At 38.9% G+C, this 23561-nt stretch overlaps 1 protein-coding gene across 1 annotated transcript in view; it reads left to right on the top strand.

The window, feature by feature from the left end:
* Positions 1-2026: 2026 nt before the first annotated feature.
* The window catches only part of CSMD1 (CUB and Sushi multiple domains 1), a 1675023-nt gene continuing 1653488 nt past the window's right edge, over positions 2027-23561 (top strand). The window contains exons 1-2 of the mRNA XM_068971399.1: positions 2027-2084; positions 2649-2865. Coding sequence (XP_068827500.1) covers positions 2027-2084; positions 2649-2865 — 275 coding nt within the window. The remainder of the gene's footprint in view (positions 2085-2648; positions 2866-23561) is intronic.

Consider the following 23561-nt stretch of genomic DNA (forward strand, 5'->3'; position numbering starts at 1 on the left):
ATTAGGTCTAACTGGTCAATCATATCTTTTATTTATTTTTTTTTATTATTTGATGTCTTTATTTTTATTTTTATTTTTTTAATTTTTATTTTTACTTTATTTTACTTTACAATACTGTATTGGTTTTGCCATACATTGACATGAATCCAGCACAGGTGTATATGCATTCCCAAACATGAACTCCCCTCCCACCTCCCTCCCCATAACATCTCTCTGGGTCATCACCGTGCACCAGCCCCAAGCATGCTGTATCCTGCATCATATCTTTTAAAGTTTGTGTTTCCTTGCTAATTTTCTATTTGCTTGATCTATGCATAGGTGTCAGTGGGGTATTAAAATCTCCCACTATTATTGTGTTACTGTTAATTTCCCCTTTCATACTTGTTAGCATTTGCCTTACATATTATGATGCTGCATATATGGTGCATATATATTTGGTGCACATATATTTATAATTGTTATATATTCTTAGATTGAGCCTTTCATCATTATGTAGTGCACTTCTTTGTCTCTTTTCATGGCCTTTATTTCAAAGTCTATTTTATCCTGGTTTCTTTTGGTCTCTATTTGCATGAAATATCTTTTTCCAGCCCTTCACTTTCAGTCTGTATGTATCCCTTGGTTTGAGGTGGGTCTCTGGTAGACAGCATATATAGGGATTTTGTTTTTGTATCCATTCAGCCAGTCTTTGTCTTTTGGTTGGGGCATTCAACCATTTACATTTAAAGTAATTATTGATAAATATGATCCCATTGCCATTTACTTTGTTGTTTTAGGTTTGAGTTTATACACCTTTTCTGTGTTTTCTGTCTAGAGAAGATCCTTTAGCATTTGTTGAACAGCTGGTTTGGTCGTGTTGAATTCTCTTGGCTTTTGCTTGTCTGTAAAGCTTTTGTTCTCTCTTTCATATGTGAATGAGATCCTTGCTGGGTATAGTAATCTGGATTGTAGGTTTCTTTCTTTCATCACTTTAAGTATATCCTGCATTTCCTTCTGGCTGAAGAGTTTCTATTGAAAGATCAGCTGTTATCCTTATGGGGAACCCCTTGTGTGTAATTTTTTGCTTTTCTTTTGCTGCTTTTAATATTTGCTCTTTGTGTTTGATTTTTATATTCATTAATTTGATTAACATGTGTCTTTGTGTGTTTTGCTTTGGGTGTATTCTGTTTGGGACTCTCTGGGTTCCTTGGATTTGGGTGGCTATTTCCTTCACCACTTTAGGGAAGTTTTCAGCTATTATATCCTCAAGTATTTTCTCCTGCCCTTTCTTTTTGTCTTCTTCTGGGACTCCTTTGATTCAAATGTTGTAGCATTTAACATTGCCCCAGAGGTCTCTGAGGTTGTTTTCATTTCTTTTAATTATTTTTTTTTCTTTTTTCCTCTCTGCTTCATATATTTCCACCATTCTATCTTCCACCTCACTTATCCTATCTTCTGCGTCAGTTCTACTGTTGGTTCCCTCCAGAGTGCTTTTGATCTCAGTTGTTGCTTTATTTATTATTGGTTGACTCTTTTTATTTCTTCTAGGTCCTTGTTAAACATTTCTGTATCTTTTCAATCCTTGTCTCCAGTCTATTTATCTATAACTCCATTTTGTTTCCAATATTTTGAATCATATTTACTATCATTATTCTGAATTCTTTTCCAGGTAGACTCCCTATATCCTCCTCTTTTGTTTGGTTTGGTGGGCATTTATCATGTTCCTTTACCTGCTGAATATTTCTCTGCCTTTTCATTTTGTTTAGATTGCTGTGTTTGGGGATCCCTTTCTGTGGGCTGTTAGTTTGTGGTTCCTCTTTATTGTGGAATTTACTCCCTGTGGGTAGGGTTGGACTAGTAGCTTGTCAAGGTTTCCTGGTTACGGAAGCTTGTGTCTGTGTTTTGGTGGGTGGAACTAGATCTTTTGTCTCTGGAGTGCAATGAATTGTCCAGTAGTGAGTTTGGGGTGTCTATGGGTTCAGTATGGCTTTGGATAGCCTGTATTTTAATGCTCAGGGCTGTGTTCCTGCTTTGCTGGAGAATTAGCATGGTATGTCTTGCTCTGAAACTTCTTGGCTCTTGTGTGGAGCTTGGTTTTAGTGTAGGTATGGAGGCTTTGGGATGCGCTCTTGTCTACAATGTTCCATGGAATTAAGAGTTCTCTGGTGTTCTCAAGTTTTGGATTTAAGACTCCTGCCTCTGGCTTTCAGTCTTATTCTTACAGTAGCCTCAAGAGTTCTCCACCCATACAGCACAGATGATAAAACACCTAGGTTAATGGTGAAAAAATTCTCCACAGTGTGGGACATCCAAAGAGGTTCAGTTACATGGAGAAGAGAAGTGGGAGGAGGGAGATAGTGGTGACCAGGAGGTGAAGAGAGGGAGTCAAAGGGGAGAGACAAATCTAGCCAGTAATCAGTTCCCTAAGTGTTCTCCACAGTCCAGAACACAGAGAGATTCACAGAGTTAAGTAGAGAAGAGAAGGGGAAGGGAGGAAATTGAGGTTACCTTGGGGAGAAAAGGGAGAGTGAAAAGGGGAGATCCTCCAAACCAGACAGTGTGACCAAAAAAAAAAAAAAAAGGGGGGCCATAATGGCTGGAAATTTTTACAAAGAATAACTTAAAGACAGGCCAAGCTCATATGCTTTCTGGCGTGTGTTCTTTTCCAGGTCAGAACTGCGGGGGCTTAGTTCAGGGTCCCAATGGCACCATCGAGAGCCCGGGGTTCCCCCATGGCTATCCCAACTACGCCAACTGCACCTGGATCATCATCACGGGGGAGCGCAATCGGATACAGCTGTCCTTCCACACTTTTGCTCTGGAAGAGGACTTCGATATTCTGTCAGTGTATGATGGACAGCTCCAACAGGGCAATCTGAAAGTGAGGTAAGGTGTCGGCTCTTCCTGTTACAGACCAGGTGGCATGGTTTGACATACTCAGATTCTGAAACTTCACTGGGGTTAGAATTTGAATTTAATGATCATAAAGTAACATCTTAGTTACTATAAAGAAAAAGTAAAGATTGGGGATGTGTGCACCATGTTTTCAATCTGTAAAAGCACAGCATCTTACTGAAAGCAATCACTGACTTCATTAATTGATACCAAATTGTTCAAGATGGGTGAAACTGTTGCCAAGGTAATTTAACTACAGTTACAATACACCATTGTTTTTAAGCAACTGTGGGTTTGAGAGAAAAGGCACAAAGGTACATGTCTGAGTACAATTTAAAGAACAACAAAAGGAACCTTGATATTGTCATAGAATATATTCACTACAAAGGATATAGGAGGCGGGTGGGATAAAAGCATGGAAAAATATTGCGCTTTGGAAAAATTTTGGTTTGCACTGTCATAATATATCCCATTGCTCATTAGCTTTCTCTTTTGATATATGATTTTTCACCATGAAGAAAGAATAATATTTCCTGGGATGATTGTAAGTTATATTTTTAATTTATCACCAAGATTGTATCTGTACAATATATCCATCTTTTTTTTTTTTAATTTTGGCTAAGAAATAAGGAATATCCATTTCAAAGACATTGGCATTTCTTAATATATTAATAAATATATAACAAAAATGTATATGAATATCAATGTATTAACTAGCTAGTCAATGTATGAAAAATATATTACAACTATATTTCAAAATATTCTAATTGCATTTCTTTATGCCTTTTCAGATATAAAACACCTTATAGTTTTTTTTTCTGATCCATCTTCAGTGTTACTGTCTGCTTTTCCTGTTGTCCTTTTTGAGACTTACTGCATATGGCTACCTCCTTTATGGACTCCTTAGCCAAGCATGCTTTCTGCTTGTCAAGGATGCATGGGCCAGTGTGTTTGGACAAAGTATCTACATAGGCAGTACTTGTTAATTTGATGCAAGATTTCTTATTCTCTCTGATGCTCTTCTATTAGTTATTTACTAGTTTTTATTCCACATAAATGATTCTACTAGGGAATAGTGCTATTTTGTAATAACAGAGAGAATTGTAATAAAAACTCCAAAGAGTTGTGACAAAAAAATAGATAATCCAGTTAACTCAACTATTAAGGCATATAACTCTGTTAAAAGTAATTCTTTCTCTTTTGATTGAAACAAAACCTATTGCATATGGAAGTAAAAAATATTTTTCTGTGAGGAAGAGTGCCCAGCTTCTGCATGGTAACTTTCCCAGGAGTTGTCTCAGATGCAGCCAGATCGATCATCTGTTGGATGTGGTTTTTAATTTACTGTCCAGCTGAAAGCACTCCTGTTCTGAGGGGAAAACTACAAATGATCTTCAAATCTATTATTTTAAAATATCCAAAGTCATTTTTATTCACCCAGTAGGTTCAGGCATTATTTGGGGTTGGGGGAGCAGTTTCCAAAGTAGTTATATGATTACATAAACTTCCGTTGCTTATAAAACAAACAGCAAAAAAAAAAAAAAAAAGAAAGAAAAATTTGGTTGATATTTCCAATCACTATAACTCTTATAATTCCTATAATTCTATTCTATTTTAAAGGAAATCTGTCTTAAATGTTAATTTTCTCAACTTTGATGTTGTTTAGTTGCTAAGTCATGTTCAACTCTTTTGTGACCCTATGGACTGTAGCCACCAGTCTTCTCTGTCCATAGGATTTCCCAGGCAAGAATACTGGAATGGGTAGCCTTTCCCTTCTCCTCTTCCTGACACAGGGATCAAACCCAGGTCTCCTGCATTTCAGGCATTCTTTAACATCTGAGCCACCAGGGAAGCCCAATCTGTCTTTAAACAATTTATTATTCCCTTAAGTTTTTAAGTTGATACTACGAACATTTTATATGTTAATGATCTTCTCTGGTGGCTCAGACCGTAAAGTATCTGCCTGCAATGCAGGAAAACTGGGTTCATTCCCTGGATTGGGAAGATTCCCCTGGAGAAGGGAATGGCTACCCATTCCAGTATTCTTGCCTGGAGAATTCCATGGATAAAGGAGCCTGGTGGGCTACAATCCACGGAGTCACAAAAATTTGGACACGACTGTATGATTAACACTTTACATGTTAAAACTATAAAGTTTAGGAAAAGGCATACCTGCCATCTTAAGTTTTATGGCAGGATCAGCAGTAGAAATATTAAAGTTAGAATTGTTATATTCATTGTATTTTATTCTGAGGTACTTTATTAATATTGGTGCTTTATTAATATTAATTACTCACTTAGATATTTTAACTAGAGAAAGTAAGGAAGGCTGATAAGAAAGAAAAAAACTGCTTGGGTTTGTACAAATTACTCAGTTACTTAAAAGTTTTCATGAAAAGCAAGTCACAATTCTTTGTGTTTCCTGTCCTTACAGTAAGGAAGATGTTTTTGTCTTTCTATTAAATCATATAACTTTTCCTCTGAACTCCATACTCAGAATGCCTCTTTGAGTGGACATCCTAATAGTACATTATAATTCTTCTGGGCCACAGAAGTGACCATTTCAGGTGTCCTAACAAATCCCCAAAGCATATCAGAAACAGAATTCCAATAATAACTGCCAAGTGTGCTGTGCTTAGTCACTCAGTCATGCCCAATTCTTTGCGACCCCATGGATTGCAGCCCCCCAGTCTCCTCTGTCCATGAGGATTCTCCAGGCAAGCATACTGGAGTGGGTTGCCATGATCCAAGGGTCTTTACAAATATAAAATTTGAATCAAGAATGGTGTGAAATAGTAAATAAATAATGTTGTGAAATAGGAAAAATAATGATGTGAAATAAAAAATGTTCTCATTATTAGGGCAAATATGTGAGCAGGTTGTAGTATTCCAACATTAGTTAATGGACAAAGTAGTTGTATAATGATAGTATTGAAATCTAATTAATAAGGTTGAGGTAGACTCCAAAGCTATTTGTTTCCCATTGTATCTTGGAACAGTTGTTTATTTCTCAAATAAAATTAAATTGCAACCCAGAGAATCTCTGGAATTCAAACAAAGGGCACTTTTGTGAGAGACTTGACTGCGAGCTGCCGATTCATTCAGTTGTCAGGGAAGTTACCACTTAGGGCTGTCATGGTCTCTGGTTGTGTTACTTCTGTACCAACACTGTTTTTAGCAGCTCAAAAAGTGCACTAATGAAAATTGACAGTGTATAATATTAAACAACTTGATCATTTTATTATAAAGAAATGTATTTTGTGCAAATACAATAGATAAACTTTTTAATATAAATTACACAAGATGTAGATGTAATACCCAGCTAACAGAATTTGAGGTTAAGAATTACTCATGTTTATTTTGTAACTTGAAATTTAGTAAGAATATTTGATTTAACCTATGTAACAAAAAAACTTTAAACAGAGCGATAGTATACAGTGTATGTTTCATTTTGGATTATCTGTATGAAACAAACTCATATATGATTTATATACCCATATACCCATCAATAAATCGACTTTTTGTATGTGGCTATTGAGCATTGTTGTTTTTTTTTTTAATTGGAGACTAATTACTTTACAGTATTGTGGCACTTCTATTTCCAGTTTTTTAAGGAATCTCCACACTGTTCTAATGGCTGTACTAGTTTGCATTCCTACCAACAGTGTAAGAGGGTTCCCTTTTCTCCACACCCTCTCCAGCATTTATTGTTTGTAGACTTTTGGATCGCAGCCATTCTGACTGGCGTGAAATGGTACCTCACTGTGGTTTTGATTTGCATTTCTCTGATAATGAGTGATGTTGAGCATCATTTCATATGTTTGTTAGCCATCTGTATGTCTTCTTTGGAGAAATGTCTGTTTCGTTCTTTGGCCCGCTTTTTGATTGGGTCGTTTGTTTTTCTGGAACTGAGCTGCAGGAGTTGCTTGTATATTTTTGAGATTAATTCTTTGTCCATTTCTTCATTTGCTATTATTTTCTCCCATTCCGAAGGCTGTCTTTTCACCTTGCTTAGAGTTTCCTTTGTTGTGCAGAAGCTTTTAATTTTAATTAGGTCTCATTTGTTTATTTTTGCTTTTGTTTCCAATATTCTGGAGATGGGTCATAGAGGATCCTGCTGTGGTTTATGTCAGAGAGTGTTTTGCCTATGTTTTCCTCTAGGAGTTTTATCGTTTCTGGTCTTATGTTTAGATCTTTAATCCATTTTGAGTTTATTTTTGTGTATGGTGTTAGAAAGTGATCTAGTTTGATTCTTTTACAAGCGGTTGACCAGTTTTCCCATCACCACTTGTTAAAGAGATTGTCTTTTCTCCGTTGTATATTTTTGCCTCTTTTGTCTTATAAGGTGTCTTATCATACAAATTGTGAAATTATTAGTTCTAGTTCTGTGAAAAATACTCTTGGTAGTTTGATAGGGATTCGATTGAATCTATAGATTGCTTTGGATAGTATATTCATTTTCACTATATTCATTCTTCTGATCCGTGAACATGGTATATTTCTCCATCTATTTGTCATCTTTGATTTGTTTCATCAATGTTTTATAGCTTTTTTTTATATGCAGGTGTCCATAGGTGCATGGATTTATCTCTGGGCTTTCTATTTTGTTCCATTGATCTATATTTCTCTGTTTGTGCCAGTACCATACTGTCTTGATGACTGTGACTTAGTAGTAGAGACTGAAGTCAGGCAGGTTGATTCCTCCAGTTCCATTCTTCTTTTTCAAGATTGCTTTGGCTATTTGAGGTTTTTTGATTTCCATATAAATTATGAAATTATTTGTTCTAGTTCTGAAAAATACCATGGGTTGCTTGATAGGGGTTTCATAGAATCTATAGATTGCTTTGGATAGCATACTCATTTTCACTATATTGATTAGTCCAATCCATGAACATGGTATATTTTTCCATCTACTTGTGTCCTCTTTGATTTCTTTTACCAGTTTTTTATAGTTTTTTATATATAGGTCTTTTGTTCCTTTAGGTAGATATATTCCCAAGTATTTTATTCTTTTCGTGGTGAATGGAATTGTTTCCTTAATTTCTCTTTCTGTTTTCTCATTGTTAGTGTATAGGAATGCAAGGGATTTCTGTGTGTTGATTTTATATCCTGAAAATTTACTATATTCATTGATTAGCTCTAGTAATTTTCTGGTAGGGTCTTTAGAGTTTTCTATGTAGAGGATCATGTCACCTGCAAACAGTGAGAGTTTTACTTCTTTTCCAATTTGGATTCCTTTTATATATTTTTCTGCTCTGATTGCTGTGGCCAAAACTTCCAAAACTACGTTAAATAGCAGTGGTGAAAGTGGGCACCCTTGTCTTATTCCTGACTTTAGGGGAAATGCTTTCAATTTTTCACCATTGAGGATAATGTTTGCTGTGGGTTTGTCATATATAGCTTTTATTTTGTTGAGGTATGTTCCTTCTATTCCTGCTTTCTGGAGGGTTTTTATCATAAATGGATGTTGAATTCCGTCAAAGGCTTTCTTTGCATCTATTGAGATAATCATATTATTTTCATCTTTCAATTTGTTAATGCTGTGTATTACATTGATTGATTTGCAGATATTGAAGAACCTTGCATCCCTGGGATAAAGCCCACTTGGTCATGATGTATGGTCTTTTTAACATGTTGTTGGATTCTGTTTGCTAGAACTTTGTTAAGGAGCTTTGCATCTATGTTCATCAGTGATATTGGTCTGTAGTTTTCTTTTTTTGTGGCATCTTTGTCTGGTTTTGGTATTAGGGTGATGGTGGCCTCATAGAATGAGTTTGGTAGTTTAACTTTCTCTGCAATATTGTGGTGGTTTTTTTTTTTTTTTTTCCATACATTGGCATGAATCAGCCATGGGTGTACATGTGTCCCCTCACCTTGATCCTCCCTCCCACCTCCCTCCTCATCCCACCCCTCAGGATCATCCCGGTGCACCAACCCTGAGCACCCTGTCTCATGCATCGAACCTGGACTGGCGATCTATTTCACATATGGTAATATACATGTTTCAATGCTATTCTCTCAAATCATCCCACCCTCACCTTCTCCCACAGAGTCCAAAAGACTGTTCTATACATCTGTGTCTCTTTTGCTGTCTCCCATATAGGGTCATCATTACCATCTTTTGAAATTCCATATGTGTGCATTAATATACTGTATTGGTGTTTTTTCTTTCTGACTTACTTTGCTCTGTCTGCCGATGGACATCTAGGTTGCTTCCATGTCCTGGCTATTGTAAACAGTGCTGAGATGAACATTGGGATACACATGTCTCTTTCAATTCTGGTTTCCATGTTGTGTATGCCCAGCAGTGGGATTTCTGGGTCGTATGGCAGTTCTATTTCCAGTTTTTTAAGGAATCTCCACACTGTTCTCCATAGTGGCTGTACTAATTTGCATTCCCACCAACAGTGTAAGAGGGTTCCTTTTTCTCTGCACACTCTCCAGCATTTATTGTTAATAGACTTTTGGATAGCAGCCATTTTGACCGGCGTGAGATGGTACCTCATTGTGGTTTTGATTTGCATTTCTCTGATAATGAGTGACGTTGAGCATTTTTTTCATGTGTTTGTTAGCCATTTGTATGTCTTCTTTGGAGAAATGTCTGTTTCGTTCTTTGGCCCATTTTTTTATTGGGTCGCCTTTTTTTTTTCCCTAGAATTGAGCTGCAGGAGTTGTTTGTATATTTTTGAGATTAATTCTTTGTCAGTTGCTTCATTTGGTATTATTTTCTCCCACTCTAAAGATGTGGTCCACATACACAATGGAATATTACTCAGCTATTAAAAATAATGCATTGGAATCAGTTCTAATGAGGTGGATAAAACTGAAGCCTATTATACAGAGCAAAGTAAATCAGAAAGAAAAACACCAATACAGTATATTGAGCATTAAATGAAGACTTCTTTTGAGCACAAAAGAAATTATTAGACTCAAATTAGAAATAGAGACCTGCTCCTAGATAACCTAGAATTAAAACTTTACTCACTGTTTTAATTAATTTTTATGGGAGTATATTTGATTTACAATGTTATATTAGTAAAGTGAATCAGTTATGCATATGTACATACCTACTACTTTTTAGATTCCATTTCTATAAACATTATGATAGAGTATTCCCTGGTGTATACTTTACTTCCCTTTTGGCTCAGATAGTAAAGACTCTGCCTGCAATGTGGGAGGCCTGGATTTGATCCCTGGGCTGGGAAGATTCCCTAGAGGAGGAAATGTCAACCCACTCCAATATTCTTGTCTGGAGAATCCACCGCCAGAGGAGTCTGGCAAGTCCATGGGGTCGCAAAGAGTTGGACATGACTGAGTGACTAAGCACAGCACAACATTTCACATATAGTAGCGCACGTATGTCAACCACAGTCTCCTAATTTATCTCTCCCCCTTTTTCTTTCTTTGTAACAATGTTTGTTTTCTAAATCTGTGACTCTATTTCTGTATTGTAAATAGATTCGCACGTACTATATTCTTTTTTTAGATTCCACATATAAGTGATATGCAGTTTTTGTCTTTCTCTGTCTGGCTTACTGCACTGACTATGCCAATCTCTTAAGTCCATAAATGCCACTGCAAATGGCATTATTTTGTTCTTTTTTATAGTTGAGTAATATGCTATTGTGTGTGTGTGTATATACATATATATATATATATATATATATATATATATATACATATATATACCACATCATATTTACCCATTCCACCATGGATGGCTATTTAGATTGCTTCCATGTCCTGGTTATTGTGAATAGTGTTGCTGTGAACATTACAGTACATGTATCTTTTCAAATTATTATTATTTTTAACAGATATATCCAGGAGTAGGACTGCTGAATTATATGGTAGCTCTATTTTTAGGTTTTGAAGGAACCTACATACTGTTGTCTGTAGTGGTTGCATCAGTTTATATTCCTCCAATAATGTAGGAGGGTTACCTTTTCTCCACACCCTCTCTAGCATTTATTGTTTGTAGATTATTAGAAGATGACAGTGCTGACTAGTGTGAGATGATACCTCATTGAACTTTTGATTTGGATTTCTCTAATATTTAGTGATGTTGAGCATCTTTTCATGTGCCTCTTGGCCATCTGTATGTCTTCTTTAGAGAAATTCTATTCAGATCTTCAGCCCATTTTTTGATTGGGTGTTTTTTGTTTGTTTGTTTTATATTGAGCTTCATGAGCTGTTTTAACATTTTAGAAGTTAATGCATCATTGGTCACTTAATTTGCAAATATTTTCTTCTGTTCTGTATGTTGCCTTTTCGTTTTGTTTATTATTTCATTTGCTGTGCAAAAGCTTTAAGTTTAATTAGGTCCAATTTGTTTATTTTTGTTTTTATTTTCATTACGGTAGGAGGTGGATCAAAAAAGACCTTACTGTGATTTATGTCAGGAAGTGTTCCACCTATGTCTTCCTCTAAGAGATTTATAGTATCTGGTCTTACTTTTCAGTCTTCAATCCATTTTGAGTTTATTTTCTGTATGGTGTTAGAGAATGCTCTGATTTCATTCTTTTACATGTAGCTTCCAGTTTTCCCAGCACCACTTGCTGAAGAGACTTTTTTCTCCACTTTATACCCTTGCCTCCCTTTGGTAGATTAATTGACAATAGGTGAGTGGTTTTTATCTCCGGCCTTTCTTTCCTATTCCATTGATCTATATTTCTGTTTTTGTACACTTACTGTTTTTTATGAGCTGTCATATTACTGCTATTTTTTAAATCTCTGGCCATATTGACTCTGTAGTTTCTCTTGATTCTCAAATCTCCACAGAAGTCCCACCAGGTGGTCATAAAACCCTAAATATTTTATTTTGCAGTATCGCTCTTTAAACCACAACCTGTTTTGATCCTCACAGAAAATGCTCCGTGAAGGCTCTGTCCTGTCCAAGGTTCACCCTACATAGGGGTTGACCAATATACTGAGACAATGATACATGGCCACTGCTCACCCCCTCTAATCCTGAAATGGTTGCTGTGCTCCTGTCTGCATTCTATGTTGCCAGTAAGAACACTCTAGTCAACATGACCCTGATATTAAAGGAACCCTCCAATCTGACCCCAAACTATTAAACATGTCTGCCCTCCAGTCTCTTCCATGTTTCCCCTGTAGTGTTTCAGTCCACTCTGACTGTTATAACAGGATATACCATGGACTCGGAGGTTAAATAACAATGGACAGGTTCTGCCCCCATATTTCTGGAGGCAAAAATTCAAGATTAAGTTGCCAGCAAATTTTGTGTCTAACCAGGGCCTGTTTCTTTGCTCACAGGGGCTATCTGTGTCTCTGCTGTCAGTGTCTTCATGTGGTAAAAAGGGCTCGGGAACTCTCCAAGGTCTCTCATAAAAGAATGCTAATCATAATCATGAGAACTCCGCCCTCCCTAGTGTTAGTCACTCAGTTGTGAATGTCTTTGCAATCCATGGACTGTAACCTGCCAGGCTCCTTTGTCCATGGGATTTCCCAGGCAAGAATACTGGAGTGGTCGCCATTCCCTTCTCCAGGGAATCTTCCTGCCCCTGGGTCTCCTGTATTGCAGGCAGATTATTTACCATCTATGCCACCAAGGAAGTCCCTCACCCTTCCGGGAAGCCCCCCACACTCCCTAATCACTAACCACTTCCTAGAGCCCCCACCTACAAATGCCAGCACATTAGCAGTGGGGGAGAATGTGAATTTTCAGGGGGAGAGAACAGATGTTCAATCTATGAATATATTTTAGGGGACATATTTAGTTAAAAGGGTCTATGAGTTTTTCCTTGTTCTGACCTTGTTAGAAAATATAATATACTACAGTATTCCTCATCTTTCATTCTGCTTGCCTAAGTTATATTCAACTTTAAAAACCAATTGCATATTATATTTATTAATATTTCACAAAATTGTCCCTGTGCATTCCAAGTTAAAAAACAACACCCCTCCAACAAGCCTTTTTTTTTTTTTTTAATTCTGAATGCCTTTAGCACTTGCTACTAACATAGACCTTGAATCATATACTCCTTTGAAATCACAGTATCTCTGATGTTGCCTTTGTTGAAGGTTGTATATATCTTCGTGTGTTCTAATATGGCAAATAGAACATACATCCTCCAAGGCCAGTAACTTTGCTGTAACTATCTTCTCTGATGAAAACAGATACATCAGTTTAAAATAGTCAATAAATCTTCATGGAGCAATTTTGATTTAATTCCCAATTCAGGACCACCCCTCACTGAACTCTGTGTGTCTAACCCAACAGGACTTAAATATAGCTATCTCCTCTAGGTGAGCATAGAGACAGTCATATCTTGTAGACATTCTCTAAATTTGAAGTTGTATTTCAATTTGTCCCCAAATCTAAAATAATTGAAGTTGACATCAATCTCCAAATGTGATAACATTATAATATCAAACTTGGAAAATAAATCCCATTATAACCTCAAAAAGTGAATACAAGTGGACCTATGAAGGAATACTGTGCCATGCAGAAGTGGAAAATCAGCATATTTATTCCATGATTATTACAAGTTCTAGAAATATAGCTGTAACAGACTTCTTGCTCTATCTTCCTCTTGCTTTTACAGGATTACTCTTAATTTTCTGCATTGATGGTGATGAAGAGGTAAGAGATGACTGTGATAGGGCCGTGAAAGTCAGAAAATCATGACTGGGTAATGCTGAGGTATCAGTCTTGTTTTGTTTTGTTTTTTCAAGGAAATGTGGTTGAATGTATTACTGAAGAAATTTGTATAATATTAATTCTATCTGGTGATGTTTAGAACTTGAGAACTTTTACGGGCTAATAAGGAGGTTTGGTTGCATTTGGATTAAATTAGGCTGAAAGCCCAGCAGTGTTGAAATTCCACCCTACTGTCCCCCATTGTCATTATGAGGTCCAGGGCAGCCATTCACAGACCCATAGTCAGATAAAAATCAGAGCATCATTTTATTTTTAGCTTGACTGGTGACTAATGTCCCATGTAAGACTCTGAGAAACATAGGAGGAAAAAGTAGGATAAAAGCTTCTGGAGTATCATATTCATACCAATGACATCTCATCGCATGCAGCCAGCCACATGGTCAGGGACTGGAAAGGATGGGGCAGCACCGTCAGACCAGCACACCGTGAGGGAGGGCCCTGGAGAGACGGCCTTCCAGTCTGCGTGAGGCAGCAGAAGGGCCCGCTCCGCAGGATGGATGTCTCAGGCTGTCAAAGCCCAGCGGCCCCACCAGTGCTTAGGGATCCAATCAAACAGGCCCTCCTGTCCAAGAGGGGCTGGTGCAGAGAGGCTATGGGGGACAGCGACAGTGTTCCTTCCTCTCCTACAAACCTATCATGTTTTGATGAGTCTGTGAATCTGTCAGCCATGGTCACTATTCTTTGCACGTATTGTAAGATGGTGAAATTAAAAATCATTGATACAGTGTCCAAATTCCATTCCAGAGCATATGCTTTATATTAGCAGCTCATGGTCAAGATAAGTGTCATTGGGTAAGGTTGAGTCCATTGGTTTATTTTTTTTAAGTTGGTGGTCTGCAGCTGGCTAGTGTTGAAGAGAAGAGTAAAATCAAAGACTCAAGGATCCAACTGAGGCCTAAACATATATTTCTATTTGCATTTATATAAAAATATGTACTTGTTTGCTTACCAGGTGGCACTAATGGTAAAGGATCTGCCTGCCAATGCAGGAGACATAAGAGACACAGGTTCGATCCCTAGTTTGGGAAGATACCCTGGAGGAGGGCATGGCAACACACTCCGTTATTCTTGCCTGGAGAATCCCATGGACAGAGAAGCCTGGCAGGCTACAGTTTATAGGGTTGCAAAGAGTCAGACACAACTGAGGCGACTTAACATGCATGCACACATGTAGTTGTATATAATCTTCTCAGTTGATTTTAATGTGCAACAACTCATTAAAAACTGCATGTATTTTTTCATAAGACTCATTTATTAACAAAAAATGACTAAACTGCTAATAATGAGAAATTCTGGAAATAAAATATGAAGCGTTTAAGGGAGATCGACAGAAATATGTTTGCAAAAGTACAAGCAAGTTTTAACATGTATTTGGATTCTGTTTTCTACTATCCATACTGCAGTGGTGTTTTTACATGAGCCAAAATGGATGGTTTATTTCATTATCCTGGTCATTTTGGAAGTAACAAATCATATTAATATGGGCAACTGAGAGTTTTTAGTAACCATGAATATATGTATGGGGAACATATTTTCCAACCCCCCAAATACTAGGACAGATTTCTTGTATAAACGTAGATATATAGAAGGGCACTCAGAGTTACAGAGAGAGGGTGAAAGGACAAGAAGACTAACATAACTTACAACATGACCCCGTTTTTAGCAAACAGATCCATTTTGGGTCTTGGCGACAGAAACATAAAAGGAGACACAGTTTTATAAAATACAAAATCTTGTCTTCCCTGATTAAAACAAAATAAACATGTTGGACCATCAATTTAAATATTAATATGTAATGATAAAAATACTAACAAGAACTACTTCAGTATACGTAACTTAGAAGTTATGGAGAAAATGACTGAAGAATTGGAGATCCTGAAATTTAAAATTCAAAAACAAAATTGAAAAAAATAATTTGCAATAGTGTGAAACACAAGGGACTATTTTCTTAATTTATGACATGTACTCCCAGAACTATGAGGAATGAAATAAATCCTTTAATTGAAAACCAGGTAAAAATATGAACATGGAGTTCAAATATAAGCCATCCATGGTAATAAGTATATTTAAGGCAAATTAAAACAATAATCCAATATAATATCTCACCAATCTGAATGGCAAAACTTAAAAATTTTTGGTAACTCAGAGTTTTTGACATACTTAGACAAATGCCTTTATATCCTGTTGGTAAAGTTATGAATTGCAGCCATTAGTTTTGGACAGAAATTTTGAAATTTCTCTCAAATTTGAAAACTATTAATGCAAGCTGTCTCTTTCAGCAAGGCTATTCTTTGTAAGAATTTATTATACAAAACTACCATGAAATATACATGGAATGAAATGCTTATGGGCATATTTTGATAGCATTAGAAACAGATTCAAAAATGTATACTTTTTATTTTATAAGAATGTCTATCTTTCTAGGTTAGAGGATGCATGTATTACAGTGTACTATGAAAAAATAATAAATGAGATTTTTATTTGCTAGCATGAAGAAATTTCTCAGTATATACTTCCCTGGTGGCTCAGCTGGTAAAGAATCCACCTGCAATGGGGGAGACCTGGGTTCAATCCCTGGATTGGGAAGATCCTCTGGAGAAGGGTACGGCTACCCACTCGAGTATTCTGGCCTGGAGAATTCCATGGACTATAGTCAGACATAACCGAGTGACTCACTATAGGTAACACTTATAAATTATAGCAGTATCAGTGTTCAATTACTCTTAATGTTTTATTTTCTTGAATAAGTGATATGTAATATCTCATAAAACACCATCTGGAATTATGGCGGGATGCTGGCAGGACCCAAAGTATCCCTTCTTTATATATATTCAATAATTGCAGCATGTTGTAGTGATTGCAAGGATGAGGTCAGAAGGAGAATCAGGGCATCTATCCCGCCTGAGGGCTCCCTGAGGGCTGCCTTCCAGCCATTGTCATTTTAATCAGGATAAAATGCTGCCTTAATCCAGAAAAAGTATGGCTCTCCTGGTGTTCAAGGCAGGCTAGGAGTAGGGGAGGTTTTATTTTTACTGTTGTTGCTTTTTTTCTCTTTATTTAAGAATTCAGATGCAGTTGATGTACAATATTATATGACTTTCAGGTGTATATCAGAGCAATTCAGAATTTTTAAAAATTATATACTCTATTGATAATTATTGTAAACTTGGCTATACTCCTTGTGTTATACAATATATATTTGCAGCTCGTTTATTGTATACATAGTAGTTTGTACACGTATTAACCACTAGTTTCATTTCTCTGGGTTTGTTTCTATTTCATTATATTTATTCTTGTATCCACTTTTTTTTTTTTAATAGTTTAGATTCCACATACTAGTGAAGACATACGGTATTTGTCTTTCTCGGTCTGACATTTCATTATGCCCACTGCCCTACAGGTCCATTCATGTTGCTGCAAATGGCAAAAATTCATTCCTTTTTATGGCTGAATTTTTTTCTAATATATACCACATCTTCCTTATCCATTCATCTGTCAATGGGCACTTGGGTCGCTTCTGTATCTTGGCTCTTGTAAATAATGATGCTGTGAATGTTGGGGTGCATAAAACTATTTGAATTAGCATTTGGGTGTTTTTTAGTTTTGTAAGTATGTGTGCTCTGTCTCTGGACTTCTTATGGAGGCAATTATCTCTATGTCTATGAATATCTGTATCTTAATTTTTTTCCCCTCACTCTCTCATATATATATATATATAAATGTTTCTCAACTGGAAGCAATCTTATGCCATAGAGAACGTTTGGTAATGTCTAGAGACATCCTTGTTTGACACAGTTGGGTGGGGGTCCATTGGGGACGGAAGTGTAGTACATGCTGATGGATGCCTTAAAACACACCAGACAGCCCCATGTAACAGAGGATTGTCTGCTATGAAATGTCAAAAATGCTGAGGATGAAACCCCCTTATCTGAAGCAATGAACCCTCTGTTGAGGACCATCTGTGGCTGTAACCACCTGTATCTGCAGGTCTGCCTCTACCTGCCTCTCTATGTTGTTTCTCTGTGCAGAGACCCAGGCTGAAAGAGGTGAATGAGAATACTCTGAAACTGATAGTTCTATCTTTGCATGTGGAGGTAACCAGACAGATGGGCTGACTGAAATGAACAGAAATGAGGGGTCTCCTGTAGGACTGTGTCAGCAAGGAAGTGGGATTTCTAACATATCATTGTTCAGTCGCTAGGGTGTGTCCAAATCTTTGCTACCCCATGAATGCCAGGCTTCCCTGTCTTTCACTATTTCATGGAGTTTTCTTAAACTTGTGTCTATTTAGTCAGTGATGCCATCTAACCATCTTATTCTCTATCACCGCCTTCTCCTCCTGCCTACAGTCTTTCCCAGCATCAGGGTCTCTTCCAGTGAGTCGGGTCTTCACATCAAATGGCCAAAGTATAGGAGCTTCAGCTTCAACATCAGTCCTTCCAATGAATATTCAGGGTTGATTTTCTTTAGAAGTTACTGGTTTGATCTCCTGGCAGTCCAAGGGACTGTCAGGAGTCTTCTGCAGGATACAGGATGCTTGGGGCTGGTCCACTGGGATGACCCAGAGGGATGGTATGGGGAGGGAGGTGGGAAGAGGGTTCAGGATGGGGAACACGTGTACACCCGTGGCAGATTCATGTTGATGTATGGCAAAACAAATTCAATATTGCAAAGTAATTAGCTTCCAATTAAAATAAATAAATTTATATTAAAAAAAGAGTCTTCCTCAGCACCACAATTTAAAAGCATCAGTTCTTTGGCACTCAGCCTTCTTTATGGTCCACCATAAAGGCATCACCTAATTTCACCAAGAATCATTGTTATCTTATGTCTCAAAAGGAAATAAAATTGTTATTATTATTTCAGTCTTTGGTTTCTGGGAAAAGGAACATAAAGTTGTCCAAAAGTCAGTAAGATATTAATTTACTTTTATTATTGTACATGATAGTGAATCTGCAAAGGGTTTGTTCAAACGGCTTACTGGGAAGACATCCATCACAAAGAGCAAGCAGGAGCTATAAATAACCAGATTTCTTAGAATTTACAAGATTTTAAATGACTTTTATGTGGATGACTGTTGCCGAAATCCTGGCCTCTGTTCTCCAGTGCTGAATAGAAACACAGAGACTGAGTTTCGGGTAAAGTAGAAGAGCAGCTTTTATTGCTTTGCCAGGCAAAGGGGGGCACAGTGGGCTCATGACCTGAAAACCATGTGACCCACCCTGGTGGAATTTGTGAGGAGTTTTATAGTGTTCGAGGAACAGGGCATGATCAACTCATGGACAGTTCTTGGATTGGTTGGCATCAAGGTGAAGTTTCAAGCATCATCAACCTTCTAGCTTCAACCAGTTGAGGGTCTACGTTCTTATGGTCAGCAGGTTTCATCGGAGCAGGGGTAGGCTTCCTGTAAAAACAACTTAGGGATGTGTACCAGACCTTTATCTGTATCTTTCAGGGAACTGGAAGTTTGGTGATTCTGTTATGTTGCAGAATTATAGTCGAAATTTTTACCAGTTCTTTAGCCCAACAGCTATTCTTTGTTTCTGCATCTTCACATTTCCCAATCATTAACTCTTGAGTCAGCATTTTACTTCAGAAGATAAGAAAACAGGGGCTTGTACACAGCTTCAAGAACAGATCTGTAGTTGAATGATTTTTACGTTTAAAATATACTTCCCCCCCCCACTTGCCTCTTTCATGTGTTTAGGTAGCAAAACCGTTGCTGATTTCTCCTTATACCCCCATCCAAAACTTAGAATACATTTAACAAATTCATTTTGATTGAATACATGTACATTAGTTGTTTTTATGAGGTCTATATACAAAAATATATTATGCATTTTAATTCACAACATTTAAAAGGCAGAATAGGATATTACTTAGAACTTAAAATAATTATTTCCTTTACCATAGCAAACACAGTCACCCTTCCTGTGCATATAAATGTGATTGACTTTGTGCCTGAATACTGAAATACGGAGCTTCCTAGGTGGCGCTAGTGGTAGAGAATCTGCCTGCTGATGCGGGAGACAGGAGAGATTTGCTTTGAGCCCTGGATCAAGAAGATCCCCTGGAGGAGAGCATGACAACCCACTCCAGTATCCTTGCCTAGGGAATCCCATGAACAGAGGAGTCTGGCAGGCTACAGTCTGTAGGATCACAAAGAGTCGGACACAACTGAAGCGACTTAGGATAATCACACATACTGAAATATAATCAAAAGGCAAATATATATGTCTTAGAAGCCCTCTCCCAACCTTTAAAATATTACTGTTATCCTAGAGTAATCTTGATATTTACACATGATGAACTTGTGCATTTAACTAGCCAAAAGCATTATGTAGGAAAATTGTATAAGTGATTAAGAGTGTTTACAGTTCAGAAGCCTCTAAATTTACTAAATTTTTTCAAATAAGGTCACTAGAAGAAGAAATATTGGCCCCTCTTTCTGAACCTCAATTTTACATCTCCCCTGGCTCACCTCTTAGAACCTTAAGTATTAACTCAAGCCGAGTTCAGAAACTTGCTCATAGATTCCAGGTGGCAGATACAAGTGCATAAAACTTACAGAGCCTTTCTTTAGTTCATCCTTGCCCTGAAGGATGAACCAGCTTGGGGAGGATCCATAAGTGAGTGGCAAATAAAACCTGCCCGTATGAACTTCCTCAGAAGGTTGCAGAGCTCTCCCCTTCCAACCTTGGCCTCCTGGGTCACTGACCCTAAATGGATTTCCTTGGCTTCATGCCGAGGAGTCAGCTCTTGTTGGTCTCTGACTTACAATTAGTGGAAAATCAGACGAGTTTCTCTCTGAACCTTACCCCAGTACAATTTCCCAAGCTCCAGGATTGTATTGATCCCACACTAAACTCTCAAACGGAAGATGTAGGGTCATGGCTATAGTTAGACTATACTGCTCACTACTGTATACTTTATCACTGACATCTGTTAAACTTTCTATTTTAGAAATCACTAGTATAAACCAAAATCTGTCTAGCTGGCTTCCTGCTTCAAGGAAACAGTGCCCCCTCCCCCCACCATAAACAGGGGTTGTGTTCCACTTGAGAGAGAATTGGAGTAAACAGGAAAGAACAGCAGTGAATGTTTCATATAACCTATCACTTCTCAGCCCAAAGAGGAGAACTGAGATAAACAAAACTGGGGCCTCCCAAACGTTCCTCAAAGTGTTTTCCTTCAAGGAGACAGCAGCTCAGTTTCTCATAGCTGTTCTGGGACCCTCTGTGGCTATTTCTGTTCTCATTATATCACATCTTATAGATCCATGATCATCCCATTGACAAATGTACCAAGCTAGTCTTGGATATAGTAAGGTGCATTTGCCACCATATATATATATATTTTTTTTTTGCTTACCTTTAAAGGTTTTCATATTTTATGTGCCTAGGAGTCAGATTTTTTTTTATATTTCTAAAATTCAAATGCTTTGTGTATATATAGAACTTTCTAACAGATGTAGGTAGGCAAATATTGCCTTTGAAAAGTGAGAATGAAGGTGAGAAGGAAGTGGCCAGTAACTTACAAAGATGGATTCCTTGTAACTTACATAGGTGGGTAGCTGTAACTCACAGAGGTGGAGGAGTTGTAACTTACAGAGGTGAGGGAGTTGAAAGCATTTATATCATCAAACTGATATGTTTATGCTCATTGAAATCGGAAGCACTGTCCAAGAGTCGACTGCTTTCAAATGTAACACATACTGCTCACATAAAGACCTTGAAAGGATCCTTTACACTGCAACTTTACCCTCTAGATAAGGCTTTATAGCCTCCTATGCTATAGCCCTCGTATTTCATGATTTGGGGAAAATATCATGCATATCTTTTAAAAGATAATGGATGAATAAGTTATTCACTGCACACTTTGGGTGTTAATTTTCTTTAAGTTAATGACTTTTGTATATCAAATGCATATTTTAAATAATGGATGTGTGTGCACATTTCCCTGAAAACTGCAAGCTGGAGGCACAGCATTTCAGGGAAACAGTCAGGGCCAGAAAAGGATGCGGTAGGAAAGATGAGGGGCATTGAGGGAAGAGCCACAGAAAAGGAAGGTTTGTGTCTGAACTGATGACTCAGGGCCACTGAGTGGTAAGCAGTGCAGCTTGGTACTGTCCATGCACTATGGGGTCCCTGGTTTCTTTCCACATCTGTTTGACCCCTACATCTGAGACCTGTTTCTCTTTCCAAATGTCCCGGTCATGTTTCCCACTTTCTCAAGCTCTCATTTAAGTAAACAGCAAACACAATGAATGAACAGAGTGATGATGAAACAGCATCCATCCTGAGATCATTTGCAAAGATGAAGATTATCCCCATCATCCCCTCTCAATGTCAAGGTGTGGATGTGTGAACCTCAGGCCACCTACCCCCACTCCCCCCACTATTTGTTTGTTGCTAAGTCATGTTGGACTCTTTGTGACCCATGGACTGCAGCACACCAGGCTGCCCTGTCTCCTGGAGTTTGCTCAAACGTGCATCCACTGAGTCAGTGATGCCATCCAAACATCTCATCTCCTGTTGCTTCCTTCAGTCTTTCCCAGCATCAGGGTCTTTTCCAGTGAGTCAGCTCTTTGCATAAGGTGGACAAAGTAGTGGACCTTAACTGTCTATTATGGATGTTGCACTAACCTGAAAGGCCATGGTGGGCACACCTGTCACTAAGGGGTCTTCCTCTGCCACTTACTATACCAGCTCCTTGAACTCACAGGCCTGCTGGAGAGAGAGAGACATAGAAAGAGAGAGAGAGAATGTGTGTACGTGTGTGTGTGTGCACTCAGTCCTATCTGAGTCTTTGCGATCCCAGGGACTGTAGTTTGCCAGGTTCCTCTGTCCATGGGATTTCCCAGGCAAGAATACTGGAGTGGGTTGCAATTTTGTCCTCCAGGGGATCTTCTCGACCCAGGGATCATAACCCAGTCTTTTGCATCTCCTGCACTGGCAGGCAGGAGGAGGATGTGGGTACCTGAAACAGAGCGGGTGCAAGGCAGCAGGTGAGCTGAGGCCCATGAAGACATAGCAGCTCTTCGCCAGCTCCGGCCAGTGGCCGCCCAGCACAGACGGGGTCTGAGTGCCGCAGCTGCTTCCAATTGCGTCTCTGCTCAGGGAGGTTCCTCCCGGGAACAGGTAACCCAGGCCCGTGGTCTCCCAAGAGCCCCTGCGGTCAGTGTTCTGCCAGAGGGTGGCTCCTGCGCTGGTTCCCCGTGGGCTCTGGTTCTATCCGCTGCCACGCGCATTCACGGGCACATCCCAGGCATCCTCTCCTGCCCACGTCTTTGCGGGACCCACACTTGCTGCTCTGGAAGCTCCAGGCCACACACGTTCCCGTTTGCCTTCCCAGAGCCCACTGTCATTCGGCTGCCGGGACCAGGCCTACCCCGCAGGAGGCCCCCACAGAGCTCAGAGGAGAAGATTTCTTGCTGGAGGGGCCTATGGATGGGCTGGACGTGAACTTGGGGCCAGAGAGTGCAACCCTGGAGGTCCTCTCCGGGGAAAGGACTTGAGAGCAGCAGCAGTGGTCTCTGGAGGCATCCAGACACCCCAGAGCTGTGAGAAGGAGCAGCAGGCCCGAGGATGCAAGTGAGTGTAGGGGGTTTTCTTACTTGGGGTTGTGGGTTTGCATTGGCCTTGCTGCCCACTGGCTGCCCGGAGGGCAGGGAATGGACCGCACCCCGGGACTTTGTGCAGAGCTGTGGCTAGGGCTCCTTTGTGCAGGAGCCCTGGCTAGGACACTTGGGACTACAGAGTAAGAGCCCTGGCCCCAGCTTGTGTTGGGAGGGTGTCTTTTGTTGGAAATTTCCCTGGGTTTGGCATGAGAATGGCTGCTAAGCCATGGATGGGCTTCAGACTGCTGTCTTGGGAAGTTGGTCTGTGTAGCTGCATTGGGGGCCACCTAGGGCATCTGGGGTGAGGTCCCCATGAAGGGGGTGCAGTGTGCATGCACCAGGTGGGGGCAGAGCTCCAATGCCCTTCCTTTTAGCTACCTG

The sequence above is a fragment of the Capricornis sumatraensis genome, chromosome 4, assembly GCF_032405125.1.
Source record: "Capricornis sumatraensis isolate serow.1 chromosome 4, serow.2, whole genome shotgun sequence".
In the NCBI taxonomy this organism is placed as follows: Eukaryota; Metazoa; Chordata; class Mammalia; order Artiodactyla; family Bovidae; genus Capricornis; species Capricornis sumatraensis.